General features: G+C 48.6%; 1 protein-coding gene across 1 annotated transcript in view; it reads left to right on the forward strand.

The window, feature by feature from the left end:
• Positions 1–10,398, forward strand: part of TMEM123 (transmembrane protein 123) — a 58,620-nt gene extending 48,222 nt beyond the window's left edge. The window contains exons 3-5 of the mRNA XM_060604556.3: positions 5,560–5,820; positions 6,723–6,876; positions 8,459–10,398. Coding sequence (XP_060460539.2) covers positions 5,560–5,820; positions 6,723–6,876; positions 8,459–8,483 — 440 coding nt within the window. The 3' untranslated portion in view covers positions 8,484–10,398. The remainder of the gene's footprint in view (positions 1–5,559; positions 5,821–6,722; positions 6,877–8,458) is intronic.
• Positions 10,399–15,286: the final 4,888 nt, after the last annotated feature.

The following is a 15,286-nucleotide window of genomic DNA, read 5'->3' on the forward strand; positions in this document are numbered from 1 at the left end:
AATTTGTTTATTAGTTCCAACACTTGTTTTGGTAGTGTCTTTAGGGTTTTCTGTATGTAATATGCCATCTGTAGATGGCGACAGTTTTACTTTTTCTTTGCCAATTTGCCTTTTATTTTTCTGCCTAATGGCTCTGGCTAGTACTTCTGATACTCCGCTGAATAAAAGTGGCAAGAGGGGCATCCTTGTCTTGTTCCTGAGCTTATAGAAGTTTTCATTGAGTATGAAGTTTGCTCTGGGTTTGTTACATATGGCCTTTATTGTGTGAGTTATGTTCCCTCTATACCCACTTTTTTGAGAGTTTTTATCATTAACAGATGTTGTATTTTATCAAGTACATTTTCTGCATTTGTTGAGATGATCATAAGATTTCTAACCTTTGTTTTGTTCATGTGGTGTATAATTGATTCAGAGATGCTGAAGCATCCTTTGCATCCTTGGAAAAAAATCCCACTTGATCATGGTGTAGGATCCTTTTAATATATTGATGAATATGGGTCGCTAATACTTTGTTGGAGATTTTTGCATTTATTTTCATCAGAGATAATGGTATTACATTTCTTTGCTTGTGGCATCCTGATCTGGTTTGGGGATCTGGGTAATGCCGGCCTGGTAAAATGTGTTGAGAAGTATTCCCTTCTCTTATATTTCCGAAAGTGAGAAGGAGTGTTGTTATTTCTTTGAATGTTGAGCAGAACTCAGCCTGTGAAGCCGTCTGGCCCTGGACTGTGGTTTGTTGGGAGGTTTTCTTTACTGATTCGATCTCCTTAGTAGTGATAGGTCTGATCTGGTCTGTTCGGATTCTCTTCTCTTCTCATGCTTTCGTCTTAGAAAGTTGTGTGTTTTTAGGAATTTATCCGTTTATTGTAGGTTGACCGATTTTTTTGGCAGATAATTGCTCCTGGCAGTCTCTTACAGTTCTTGCTGATTTTGTGGTATCCATGTATCTCTTTGATTTCTGATTTTATTTCAGTCCTTTCTGTCTAGGTGATTGTAGCTAAAAGTTTGTTAATTGTTTTCATCCTTTCAAAGAATCAGTTCTTTGTTTCACTGGGCTTTTCATTCTCTTCCATTTTTATTTCCGCTGTAATCTTTGTTGCTTCCTTTCTTCACCTAACCTTGGCCTTTGTTCTTTCTCTGGTTCCTTGAGCTATAACGGTAGGTTGTTGCTTTTGGAACTTTGTCTCTCGAGTAGACGTTCATCTCTGTAAATTTTCCTCGTAGAGCCGTTGTTGCTGTATCCCATTCGTTTTGGTGTGTCGTACTTGCATTTTCATTTGTCTTCAGGTATACTTTGATTTCCCTTTTGATTTCTTCTTTGAAGCATTGTTAAGTAGCATGTCGCTTAAACTTCACGTATTCGTTGGGGCGCCTGGGTGGCTCAGTCGGTTGAGCGTCTGACTTTGGCTCAGGTCATGATCTTGCAGTCCATGAGTTCGGGCCCCGCGTCGGGCTCTGTGCTGACTGCTCGGAGCCTGGAGCCTGTTTCAGATTCTGTGTCTCCCTCTCTCTCTGCCCCTCCCCCTTTCATGCTCTGTCTCTCTCTGTCTCAAAAATAAATAAACGTTAAAAAAAAAAAAAAATTTAAACTTCACGTATTCGTGAATTTTCAAGTTTTCTCCTAATTGATTTCTAGTTGCATACTGTTATGGCTGGAATATATGCTTGGTATGTTTTTTTGTTTTTGTTTTTGTTTTTGTTTTTTAATAAGACTTGTTTTGTGGCCTAACATAGTATCTATTCTGGGGAATGTCCCACGTGCACTTGAGAAGAATGTGTCTATCTGTGAAGTCCACCTGGTCTAACATTGTTTAAGGTCAATATTTTTCTTATTTCCCTGCCTAGTTGATCTGTCTTAATGAAAATAGGGTTGCTATTATTGGTTTTCTTTCTCCCTTTTGGTCTATTAATGGCCGCTTTATACATTTCACTTCTCTATGTTGGGTACAGTAAATACACACAAATATCTTATTCTCTTGTTGAATTGACATCTTTATTCAGTGCCCTTTTTTGTCTTATTACATTGTTTGTTTTAAAGTCCATTTTGGGGGCACCCGAGTGGCTTAGTGTGTAGGGCACGTGACTCTTAATCTCAGAGTTGTAAGTTCAAGCCCCACATTGGATATGGAGGCTACTTAAAATTAAAAAAAATAATAATAAAGTCTGTTTTATCTGATTTAAGTGTGGTTACCCCAGCTTTCTTCTAGTTTCCATTTGCACGGAGTACCTTTTCCCATCCCTTCACTTTCAGTCCTTGTCTTTGGGTGAGCTCCACTCAGAGACACGAAGTGAAAAGGCACCAGTGTCCCATTTAAAACTAAATGTGATTGTAGAGTCTCCATGTGTATTTTCCACTGCACTTTAAGTGTGTATTTGATGCCCTGATGAAAACACACGGTCACCCTCAACCTTGAAATTGTTAGGTTAAAGGGAAAACATGGCACCTAGCTATACCCTTGGACCCAAGGCTGCAGGAGTGAGGGAAGTGGCTTGAGCAGAGCCGTAAGGAGACAGCCAAGTAAATCCAGACGGTGGACGCGGTGTCCCTGTTGTCAGTGGTCCTGGACACTGGTCTGGTTTCACATTATTGTCCTGGGTAATTGTCTCGATGAACTGAAGAACCCCGGCACCCTCTTTGATATGATGATGTTCAGATGGCGTTGGTGGTGACCCTGGGGACAGGGGATGTGACGGTGCAGCTCGGTGCAGGAAATACATACAGCTCCTGAAGCTCATGCTCAAAAAAGGGTAAAAATTGGTGCAACTGGGGGAGGGGGGCTCAGTCAAGCATCTGAGTCTTGATTTCGGCTCAGGTCATGATCTCGTTGTGAGTTCAAGCCCCGCGTGGAACTTTGTGTTGTCAGCGAGGAGCCTGCTTGGGATTCTCTGTCTTCCTCTCCCTCTGCCCCTCCCTCTCCTGGTCTCTCTCTCTCTCTCTCAAAATGAAAGTAAAAGGAATAATGACTCACTGATGTTCCCTCTGTCACAGGCACTGTGATACTTGCTCAACCTAAATTATCTCTGTTGCCTCTCGTAGACCCTTGTGTGGCACCGTGTTTTCTAGAGGCAAGAGGGTGAATCTCCTTTTATGAGATCCCTCCCAGTGACCTCATTGTGACTCGATCCCACGTAAGGATCCTGTGTGCCAGTGTGTGGGACATCCCGCGGTCCTGGGGCGAGGGTGTCCCTTTGAGTTGGGCCCGCCCCACGGAGCAGCAGCTGGCATGGGTCGAACACGCCCTTCCCCCACAGCTGTGTCCACTGAGCGCTGACCTGGACCTCGGGTGCCTCTGCCTTCCAGAATAATCCTAAGATGATGAAGCCGTGGTCATCCGAACCTAGGGCTTAACCCTCTCTGCCAGGCTGGGCCACGGCAGCATCGGGGCTGGCGGTGGGGAGGGGACATCGACGGCTGCTGTGCTCTCGTCGTCCTCACATCGCAGGACTGGACGCTGGTGGGCTAGGAGGCCGGACGCCTGCTTCGGGCCGAGGTGGACTCCTGGGCCTCCCCCGGCTGGGGCCCGACTCCTCCTGACTCGGACTCCACACACCCGTGGCCCGGGTCCTGTGTCCTCCCCGCCGGTCACCCTCCTCCCTCTGCGGAGTGTTGCCACAAGGCAGTCACGTGGGGCAGGTGCAGCCGGGTGGGGGGTGGGGGGGAGCGAGCTGTGTACACTGTGCAGGGCCTGGGGGCTGCGTGGGGCAGGGGTGGGGGCCAGACCGGGGTCGTGGGAAATACCGCCTTTGCCGTCGGTGTGAACAGTCTACACCCAGCTCCGCTTTCTAAGCTTCACCGCCGGGACCGGGCCCTCGTCAGGCCAGAGTCACTCAGTCTGTGTGTCCCCACAAGTCCAGGGGCTGCTCCCCCGAAGGCTCTCCTGCTTGGTCTGAAGCTGGGGTAGCGTTCTCGTCTGCTCCTTCCTGAGCAGAGGGGCGAGCGGACGGACACACGCACCCTCCAGTGACGACCGTTTGTGCCTCGACAGCGTCTCGTTTCGGCACTTTTAGTGAGACCCGGTCGCGGCTGTGCGCCAGCAGCTGTGCGTTTTTGCAGAGCCGTCCCCACAGGAAGTCCGAGCTTTAGGCCCCGAGCGCAGTCGCGGGGTTTTGCCTTGTGATGACGGCCTCAAAGATTTATTTTCGGCAACTTGGAAACGCAGTAAGAGTGCGTGCTCGTGCAGTGTGCTGCGTCCCGGGGCTTGCTCCGTGCCCGGAGCCCTGGACCTTGCGAGCCCCTGGCCTGCCCCGGGCGCCACCCACACCCGCACAGCTTCTGTCCCTCGGGGGCCGGAAGACCCGCAAGTGCACATGGGCGCACGAGGGCGTGGTGTCACTGGACGGGAGCTCCTCGCCGGCCTCCTGGGATCACGGTGCCGCTCGTGGGCATCAGGACAGTTAAAAAGCCTAGGGGCCTGTCGTGTCCATTTGCAGAAATGTTCAGCTGCTCGCTTCTTGAACACGGTTGGATTTTCTCACTTGGAAAGACTGCGCCGTCGCGGCTCCGTCTTTGCTCGGGTGACCTGGCGCAGCGAGGGGCCGGGTCTCTGGGCGGGGGCGGGGCAGGCGCGCGTGTCGCGCCGTGCCTCCTGGTGGACTGCGCACAGATCGTGCTGGGCTGAAAATGCGATAGAAACGCGAGCTCTTCCCCGTGTCGAATCCACCGCGATAGCACGCACGCACCGGTTGAGAACAAAAGCGAGCGTGTCCGTCCTGAAGCGTGTCGTCTGAGCACAGAGCACCCACAGTAGCTCAGGTTCTTGCCACTTGTGTCCCCCGCTCGGAATCATGAGAATTTACTGGTTCACCGGTGTACATAGCACAGCAGTGTTCCTTGGGCCTTGTTAAAAAAATGGGGTCACACGGCGCGGACGAGAGCGCACAGTAGGGACCCGCGCCCGGGGAGGTACCGGGAAGCCGGTAGACACGCGAGCCTGGCGTGTCCGCAAGTCTTCGAAGAAAAAGTCCAGCAGACTGGAGGCAAGGGTGTTCCTGTCGGCGGCAGTCCCCTCTGGCAGTGACGGAGCGCGACACCCCCGGCCCGAGTCGCTCTCCCCGGGCCGGCTGAGAGGTGGAGACAGGCCCCGTGGGACGGCAGCGCCGCGGGTGAGCCCGAGGACAGGGAACAGGCGGAGATCAGCACGGCCGTGCGAAGGGGCGGAGAGAGGACGGAATGTCTCGGTCCCCGGCAGCGTGCGCGTGGGGTGAGCCGGCGCTGCCGTCGCCGGGGCGGGGACCCGGGACACGTGCTCGGTGCGCACGGGTCCGAATCGTCCTCGTGAAGGCCTCCGCCCCAGGCGCGAACGGGGGTCTCCAGGATTCAGGGGTGTCTGGAGCTTCCAGCTGTGGGAGGTCGTCCCGACGGCCACGCCCCGGGGGGGGGGGGGGGGGGCGTCACCCCTGACAGGCTCGCGGCCGGCCACGGGCCACGTCGCATGGGGTGCGCGCTCCCGGCCACCCACCACCCGCGGCGCCGTCTCTGTCCTCCCGTCAACTCCCTTCCCAGAGATGAGGGTCCTGTGTCACGGGCACGTGACATGTTCATGTGTCTCATTGTCGCAGGCAACGCCACCACGGTGACCTCCAGCCACACGGGTGCGCCCCCCAACACGACGAAAGCCCCCACGCCCGCCCTGTCCCACGTCCTCAGGACACACGCTGTCAGCACCTCGACGCCCACAGCAGCACCCGGATTCACAACAGGGGGGGCCTCCCCGAATACGACCTCCGCCACCCACGTCTCCCACAGCGCGTCCCAGACGCCGTCCACCGCGACCACGGCCCACAACCGTTCGGCCACCTCTGTGCCTTCACCCGTGACAAGTACGTATGGGAGCTGAGCCCCTTCCGTGCTCAAAGCCGGTGTCAGATGCCGAACTTGCGTGGCTCCTTTCTGGCGGGAGTGCGGACGACCGTGTCGTGTACAGAAATCACCGTGTGGGTGCCGCCAACCTTGTCCCCGTAGGAGGCAGGTTTCCCCTGAACCAGGCCATGTGACTGGAGGAGGAAGTCCTACCCGGATGGTCCTTCGCGTGGTTGTCCGGGCCCCTCGTGTGCGCCTGGGCGGGGCCTCCACCCCCACAGCGTGCTCACGGTGGTGGTGGCTCCTGGGTGTCACGGGCGCGGCCACACATACGGTGTCGGCCAGCACGCTTTGTGCTTAGACTTAAGATAGAACGTGAAACCACGAGCTCAGAACCTTGGCATCGTCCCTTCAAGGTTTTCCAAGTTCAGGTCCGCTTGAAGGCCAGCACAAACGGCAGTCTTCGTCGTGTCTGCCGCAGATTTCTGTATTTTCTACCCTAAAGCCTTATTCCTGCAGTTTGTGTTCTGAAATCCGCTGTAATGTCACCAGGGCCCTGGGTGTGATACAACAGTCTATTTATCGAACGGAGAACTTCCGTTAGATGCCCTCATTCAGACGGGCGGTCCAGACACCCTGGTTAAGGCACCGATTCTTCCCGGGACAAGGGAATAAGGAAACAGTCCCAGAGGGTGCTGCCCGAGGCTGTGGTCCCCCGGCACAAACACCCTCAGGTGGGGGAGGGGCGGGGGGAAGCTCTGCAACTGCGACTGCTCGACTGCTCGAGGGGCCCCGGGGCCACCAGGCAGGAGGCCGGCCAGGGAGCTCCTCCCCGGCTCTGCTTCCTTGGATAGAAATTCGAGTAGCAGCTTTTTGTAATGTTTTTTAAAAACCACTAAAGCCTACTTTTCTTTCCTCCTAGTCACAGCAACTATCAATTCTAAAGAAAACCCAGGATCGAAATTTGACATTGGCAGCTTTCTCGGTGGCATCGTATTAACCCTGGGAGTTCTGTCGATTCTGTACTTTGGATGCAAAACCTACTATTCACGAAGAGGCATTCGGTACAGAACCATGTGAGTTTTGATCGGATTTCTGTATTTCTTTCACGATCGTGACAAAATACCGAAAGGGGGCCACAGATTTATGAATTGTACTTGCAAACAAAAAATGGATGCACGTGCGGGTACAAATGTCCCGCTTCCTGACGTTCTCCCTCTTCACTCACCCCTGTAACCGTACCAGGAGGGTGTGGCTGGTGCTCGTCAGTAGCACTAAGGGAACATCCTTGGTAGAAACCTGGTTTTAAAGAAATTCTTCACGGTCTCATTTTCTAAGTCATTGCATCAAGTGAGTTAAGAGCTCTTACCACGTTCACCCTTTCCATAACTGTGTGGGTCTTACATTGTTTGTTTGGAGGGTTTAAGTCCCTTTTGGGGTTTTTTCACTCTTACTAGAATACAAGAGCCAATGCGTTCTTTTGATTCTTAATGTACTGTAAATACCACCAAAGGGCTACTTTTCCCAATTTTTTAACTCATCGTACACGTGTGTCCCACACCAACTTTCACGTCGGGAGCTGATTTAACAAAGTAAAACATAGGACGGGTTACTTTGAAGGGAATAAAGTAGGAAAATACTTCTCATGTATTAGTTCAAACTGGTTTAGCACACTTGCTTTCAGAGCATCGACGTGTTTTGCCAGATTCTGTGTTTCTAGAAATATTTATCACGTGTGCTTGATGAATTTCACCAGCTGAACAGAAGGTACGTCTCGATCATAGGACATGAAATGCCACTCACTTTGTTATAGCGTCAGTGTTTATTGGTGTAAATGAGGCTACAAGTAGTGAAGCAAACCGTGTCTTCGTTTTAAGTTGCCTTAAGCACACAGCATGTGGCTGTGGCTAGTAGGAGCCAGTCTTTACATACACAGCCGTGCACCGCTGCCTGGGAGGGGCTGTGCCTGGAGTCTGTTGACAGAGCCCCAGAGAAAGTACCTCACGGACTCGAGCGAAAGTCCGCACTGCTTTCGTTTTGTTCCCACTCTACGGCACGTCTCCGAAGTTAGGGTGCACCTTACCATCCGCGGACCACAGCGCCTTTTTCTTAGTGCTACGTGACAGCACATTTAGAAGCCAAGAGCTGCTCTGAAGTTCGAGTTCTTACAGAACGCTGGACTTGTCTGTCCCGCTCAAAACTGGAGACGTTCCCCATGTAGCAGTGAGCATGAAAAGGTCACCCGCGGTGACAGAGAAGCGTGCAGGGGTGGGGTTTGGTGCAGGAGCGGCAGTTCTGGGCACCTTCCCACATGCCTGCTTGGCTTCAGGTCCTCTGCAAAAACGAATAAAGGAAGTCAGTACGTAAATAGGGTTTCCGGGAGGATGAAAATGAGGTATGTGACACCCGACACACAGGGGATGGTCAAGGAAGGAGGGGCCTGTTTTAGATTTCTGTGGCTATCGGCCGAGAAGCCACAAGGGGCAGAGCAGACATTCGAGGGTCGCTATGGGAACCCTTACGCCCCATGGTACACTGGACACTTGAACAAATTTCACGTAAATGACAATTTTCATTCTGCAGCTTTGAAGTTATTTAAAAATATGAACCGAAACAGCTTTGGCACGAATACAAAACAATTTTACCTTTTGATTACAGCGATGAACACGATGCCATCATTTAAGGGACTCCAGGCACCAATGGGAAGATCAATACAGCCCTATCGATGAATTTGGATGATTCTCCTTGGAAACAGTATACGCGGATCATGTTTATATAGTACATTGTATGTTATACGCATGTAAAGATTCCTCAGGATTCCTGAAGATAGAGTTTGGTTTCGGTTTTTAAATGAGCATTTGCAGTGGTTACAGTCACTTCTAAAAACACACAGACCAGTGCCGTTCTCCTTCTTGTGGTCTTGGTCACGCCGGGGGAGTAACTCACTGTGACGGCACGTACCGACGACGACGCAGACCTTCACTGCTCCCCAGAGCCGGCTCTGCTCTAAAGCCACACCGCAGAAGTTCCGAGTAAATCAGGTCTCCGACATAACTTTAGTTTTAAAGCTTCACGCTTGGGTGAGAAACAAAATGCACCACCCTGCCCCCAGCACGAGAACGTGTGGCTGAGCCCCTGTTTGAGCTTGTGTCATCATTACAGCTTCTGTGGCGCTTAGTCTGTCTCTTCCCTCTCTCATTTCTGCACGTCGTAGCAGCGTGTTCACGATCTCGTCCGCTTACCTTCCTACTGTGAGTGTTGCCGCTGCTGGAAACTGCGCTGTTTCATACGCACCAGTTAACTGTAGGTTGAGTTGTAGGATGGTTTAATGTAGTGTAAACATACTAACGTAAGCCCCTGTGGGATTTCTCTAGAGCTCTAGAAGGCTGTGTGGATCGATCCAGGGACAGGAGGGCACCCCTCAGGCTACTGACCTACAGGAAGAAGATGCTGTATTTTTGTGCACTGTTGATTTTATCTGATTTGGGGATAGACTAAAAAACCTTTATTCCAAATACAAATCCTTAAGCAGTTTTTAAGACCAGAAACTCTTCTTATTCTTCAGGCCCCTCCTCTCCTGTAGAGGGGCACTTTAGGCTGTATTAGGTTAACAGAAAAAGCACAGTATTGTCGGGACACCAGTATTAGTCAACTTATGTTGGGGTGTTCAGTTTTGTTTTCGAGTTTACGTTACAGCAGTCAGAACTCACGGTCAAGTTTTGACAAGAAAAAAAGCTGTTTCAGTCATCTAAATGACTACACAAAGTCAAGTACCACCACTTTCCGCCCACAAGCTAAGCTGTCCTGATGACGGTGCGTCTACACTGAAGAGGTTGGCCCTTCTGGGACCAGCTTTTGGCCTTCAGAGAATGTCAAGAATTTTGATACAGGACAATCCTTCCTAGTCACTGTGCAGCCAACTGAGGTGGTGACCATGGGTAGTGTGGTGAGGACAGAGAGGTGGGCTGATTGTGTAACTTGCCTACCTGGTCTTTAAACCGCTTGATGGATACAGTGATGGGGGCCTTTTACCTTTTCCTCCTTTTGTCTTCTGCATTCTTCAGAGTTCAGTACTTGAGGTCGAACCTTGTCTTCCCTGATACTTGCTTCTCTAGCACTTTGAAGATGTGAAACCACTTTTTTAAGTACTGCAGGTCATCATATGCCTTTAAAGATAGAAATAATGTAGTTAATGTTTTCTCTGTTACCTTCAAATACCAGTACTTGGGTGCAGTCACTTTTTTTGGTTATCTGCAAAAATAGAGGGAAGTGGTAACATGAACCACTGTTTCCCTAAGCATAAATTCATATCCCAATTATGTTTACTTAAATATTTAATCGCATTCTCGGAGAATGTATTTACTTGAAGATACATTAGAATCCAATCTGTGACTTTAAATGTCTTTGGATAATCAAAGTTAATTTGCATACAGATAAATGAGAGTTCGCAATATAATACAGTGAGAATTTTGTATTTTTGAGGAGGAAAATTTAAAGCAAATTTTTTACCTCTTTTTTCTTTTTCTTGTAATGACCAGCTTTTGGTATTTCATTGTTACTGAGATCTATTTTTAGAATAAAACTTTGTCTTCACCTAAGAGGTTTGTGTGTGGTTTTCATTCATTTCCACAAACTCAAGAGAAATGAAAAGCCCCAAATAAAGACATTATTTAAGTGTGTTTGGCTGAGAAAGCTGTTAGAAGCGTAAATTCTTACCCACACCCAGACATCCTGATTCAATGTGTTAATGATCCCACACGGTCCTGGGGAATTCGTAGGACCACCAACCTCGGAGAAGGAGTGCTCCGGATTCTTTCATGACCCTGCTTTATGCAGTTGGGTAGAATTATAAAAACAGGTATATTTGTGTTAGAAATAAAAAAATGTCCCCAGTATACAGTCCAGCAATACACTGAGGGGTCTCCCCTGCACCTACAAGACCCCCATTGTGGTCTCGACCACTTGGAACCTGTCACAGGAGAGCTTGGGGGGGCCTGCGTGGTTCAGTCACTTGAGCATCCGACTCCTGATTTTCAGTTTGGGTCATGATCTCACGGTTTGTGAGATTGAGCCCCACGTTGGGCTCTTGGTGCAGAGCCTGCTCGGGATTCTCTCTCAAAAATAAACACTAAAGAAAAAAAGAAGGGAGGTCTTGTGGCAGGTAGCACTTCGGTCTGTAGAGGTCGGACGGCATCCTACCTGCAATGCCCGAGTTCACAGGCATCCCTGCTCACGTGCAGAAGCAGCAGACTGGTGCAGTTCTGCCTGACTCGGATCCTCAACAGAAGACCGTCAGCAGTCCAGGAAGCCTGGTCTGTCCCTGCCCAGACAGGAGCTGAGCTCTAAAAGCAAGAAAAACATAAACATACATCCTACCAAGACTGAATCACTAGGCAAAAATCTCCCCATGAACAACAGCTGGGACCAGGTGGGTTCACTGGTAAATTTTACCAAAGAAGAAATAATGCCAATCCTTCCCAAACTCTTCCAAAAAACTAAAGGAGGGAACACTCACAAACTCGTTTTTTTTGTTTTTTTTTTTTACCTTTATTTTTGAGAGAGCACGCAAGGGGGAGGGGCAGAGAGAGAGGGAAACACAGAATCCCAAGCAGGCTCCAGGCTCTGACCTGTCAGCACAGAGCCCGACACGGGGCTCGAACCCACAAACCGTGAGATCATGACCTGAGCCGAAGTCGAACGCTTAACCGACTGAGCCACCCAGGCCCCCACAAACTCATTTTTTAAAGTAATCTCCATGCCCAACATGGGGCGTGAACTCACAACCCCGAGATCAAGAGTCACGTGTTCCGCTGCCTGAGCAAGCCGGGCGCCCCCCACAAACACATTTTAAAAAGCCAGCATTACCCTGATCCCAAAGGCAGAGTCCCTGATGAATATAGATGCGAAAATCTTTAAAAGTAGCAAAGAGAATCCGGCCCATTTAAAGGATCATTTGCCGGGACACCTGTGATTTATCCCTGGGATGCAAGGCTGTTCTGACACATGCACGTAACCAACGTGATACACCACAATAATGGACTGCGATCATACAGGTTTGGTTTTCTTAGACAAAAGCATCTGACAAAATTCAACATCTGTTCATGATGAAACCTTAAATTAGATCTGGAAGGAATGTCCTTCCGCTATCATACGTGGACAGCGTACAGGCTATCATCAGGGTCACAAGGAAGACGGGGGTGGGGCACCTGGGCGGCTTAGCCAGTTAAGCGTCAGACTTCAGCTCAGGTCATGATCTCGAAGTTCATGAGGTCGTGCCCCCGTGTCAGACTCTGTGCTGACGGCTCAGAGCCTGGAGCCTGCTTCGGAACCTGTGTCTCCCTCTCTCTCTGCCCTTTCCCTGCTCACGCTCTCTCTCAAAAATAAGTAAACAAAAAAGAAAAAGAAGGATGACGGGGTAATCACTATTTGCACACAAGATGAGAAGTTCGAGCCAGAGCAGTTAAAAAGAAAGAAAAGGCATCAGAATTGGAAAAGAGTAAGTACCATAGTCTTTATTTGCACACATGTTCTCATAAACAGAAAACCCTAAAGATCCACCAAAACCGGTTAGAGCTAATGGACACAGTAAAGTTGCGAGATAAGAAACCAATGCTCAAAAAGCAGTACTTCTATATACTGACCACAAAGCATCTGAAAAATAAACATGATCCCATATTTATAACACCAAAAACAAAGTACCTGCGATTAAATTTAATCAAAAAAAGCACAAAGATTTCTACACTGAAGACTACAAGACACTGGGGAAAGACACTGAAAACATAAATAGAAAGGTATCCTGTGTTCATGGATTGGCAGAATTAATGCTGGCAAAACCCCTAATCTGTAGTCCTCTTAAACCTGGTACCCATCCTGCCTGTCCAGCCTTGTTTCTCATCTCAGTATTCACTTTCTTTTTCCAAAAATGCCTCATCCATTTTTGTCTTTCTTCATATTTCTCCCTCTGCCTGGAAAATACCTCTGTTCTCCAATTCAGCATACTCTAATCCTACTTAATCCTTGATAGCCAACAGTAGACAAAAATCAATGACATTGACAGACTACAAAACCCAGAAATGGACCCACACCTATATGGTCAGCTCATCTTCGGCAAAGCAGGAAAGAATACACAATGGAAAAAAGTCTCTTCAACAAATAGTGATGGGAAAACTGGATGGTTGACATGCAGGAGAATGAAACCGTACCACCTCTTTTTTTTTAATGTTTGTTTCTGAGAGAGACAGAACGTGAGTGGGGGAGGGGCAGAGAGAGAGGAAGACACAGAATCCAAAGCGGGCTCCAGGCTGGAACCAACGAGCTGTGAGAACATGACACTAACCGAAGGCGGACACTTAACTGAGCCACCCAGGCACCGCCTGTACCACTTCCTTACACCAGACGCAAAAATAAATTCAAAATGGTTGAAAGGCCTAAATATGAGACAAGAAACCACCAAAATCCTAGAGAACACAGGCAGCAACCTCTTTGACATCAGCTGTAGCAACTTCTCACTAGACTTGTCTCCAAAGGCAGGGAAACAAAAGCAAACATGAACTATTGGGACCTCATCAAGACAAAGACCTTCTGCCCAGTGAAGGAAACAATCAACAAAACTAAAAGACGACCTACTAAATGTTAGAGGATGTTTGCAAAAGACAGACCCAATAAAGGGATAGTATCCAATCTCTATAAAGAACGAATCAAACGGGCAGAAGACATGAATAGACCTTTTTCCAAAGAAGATATCCAGATGGCTAACAGATGTCACACATCTCAAAAAGTGTCCTATACTTACATATTTTATATATATACTAATATATATTTATATATACTTATACACACACACACACATATATATATATATATATATATTTTTTTTTTTTTTTTAAGTGTATTTATCTTGAAGGAGACAGAGAATCCCAAGCAGGAGCCATGCTGTCAGCACAGATCCTGACATGTGGGGCTCGAGTCCATGAACTGTGAGATCATGACCTGAGCTGAAATCAAGAGTCCGACGCTCAACCAACAACCTCCCAGGCACCCCTCAAGTGACTTACTTTAAAAATCTGCATAGGGGGGCGCCTGGGTGGCGCAGTCGGTTAAGCGTCCGACTTCAGCCAGGTCACGATCTCGCGGTCCGTGAGTTCGAGCCCCGCGTCGGGCTCTGGGCTGATGGCCCGGAGCCTGGAGCCTGTTTCCAATTCTGTGTCTCCCTCTCTCTCTGCCCCTCCCCCGTTCATGCTGTGTCTCTCTCTGTCCCAAAAATAAATAAAAAAAAAAAAAAAAAAAAAAAAAAAATCTGCATAGGGGCCCCTGGGTGGCTCACGTGCTTAAGCATCAGACTTCGGCTCAGGTCATGATTTCACAGTTAGTTCATGAGTTAGAGCCCCGCATCAGGCTCTGTGCTGACAGCCTGGAGCCTGCTTCAGATTCTGTGTCTCCCTCTCTCTCTGCCCCTCCCCAACTCGCATGCACCCAAACATCAACATAAAAAAAAAAAAAAAAAAAAATCCACATATACTGGTCTCACACAGTATATGTGTGCTGTTCAAGGCTCATCCGTACCATGTGTAGACCGCCACCCAGGCCTCCAACAATCTACACTTCACTGAGCCTAAATTTGCACCGTTTACAAGTCTCCTAGGGTTTTAAGCATTAAATAAAGCAATTAACAAAGCATCTGACATTTGCCTCTTGGTTCAAGTACACCTGTTATGATTATCATCGTTAGGAGAGCAAAATGGAAGCGACTAAAACCGACTCACCCTGATCTAGGCAGACAGGACTCAACAGGTAGATAAAATGTGAATCACGTTACCACTTCCTTACACTTCATGCAATATTTTTACCGAATGCAAGAAAGACGTTCTTACACATTAAAATGGACTAGCTGAACAAAGCCAAGATAGATAAACTTTCAAATACACAGAATTCAAATTTAAACACTTGGTTCTTATGCTGGATCACAGTCCATGCAATTTTTAAAAATGTTAACGCAACTTACTAGAATAATTTGTCCAAAAAGCACAGGCTAAGGAGCCAGGCAGACCCATGTTCAAATTTTCCTTTATGGCTGTTGACAGGATTCGGGCTAATGTGCTTCTCGCACATTGCTGTCTTCGAGGGCCACCGTAACAAAGAACCGGACTGAGTGACTTAAACAGAAACTTTCTCGCCATTTCTGGAGTCAACAGGCTACAAGATCTGGTTTCTTCGGAGGCTTCTCACCACGACTGCTGATGGCCACGTTCCTCTGCTATCTCTGGGTGTGTCTGCATTCGGATCTCTTGTGAAGACACCAATCCTCCTACACTTGGGCTCACCGGACCTCACTTTGCCATCATTACCTCTTTAAAGGCCCCACCTAGAAATACACTTCCATTCCCAGGTACTAGGGAGAGGAGGATGGGGAGCATAACTCAGCCCGGGACCGCATCCTAATTGTTTAAATAATACAGCACTGGGCCTGGCACACAGTGGATCCTCAAC

The sequence above is a fragment of the Panthera onca genome, chromosome D1, assembly GCF_046562875.1.
Source record: "Panthera onca isolate mPanOnc1 chromosome D1, mPanOnc1 haplotype 2, whole genome shotgun sequence".
Lineage (NCBI taxonomy): Eukaryota > Metazoa > Chordata > Mammalia > Carnivora > Felidae > Panthera > Panthera onca.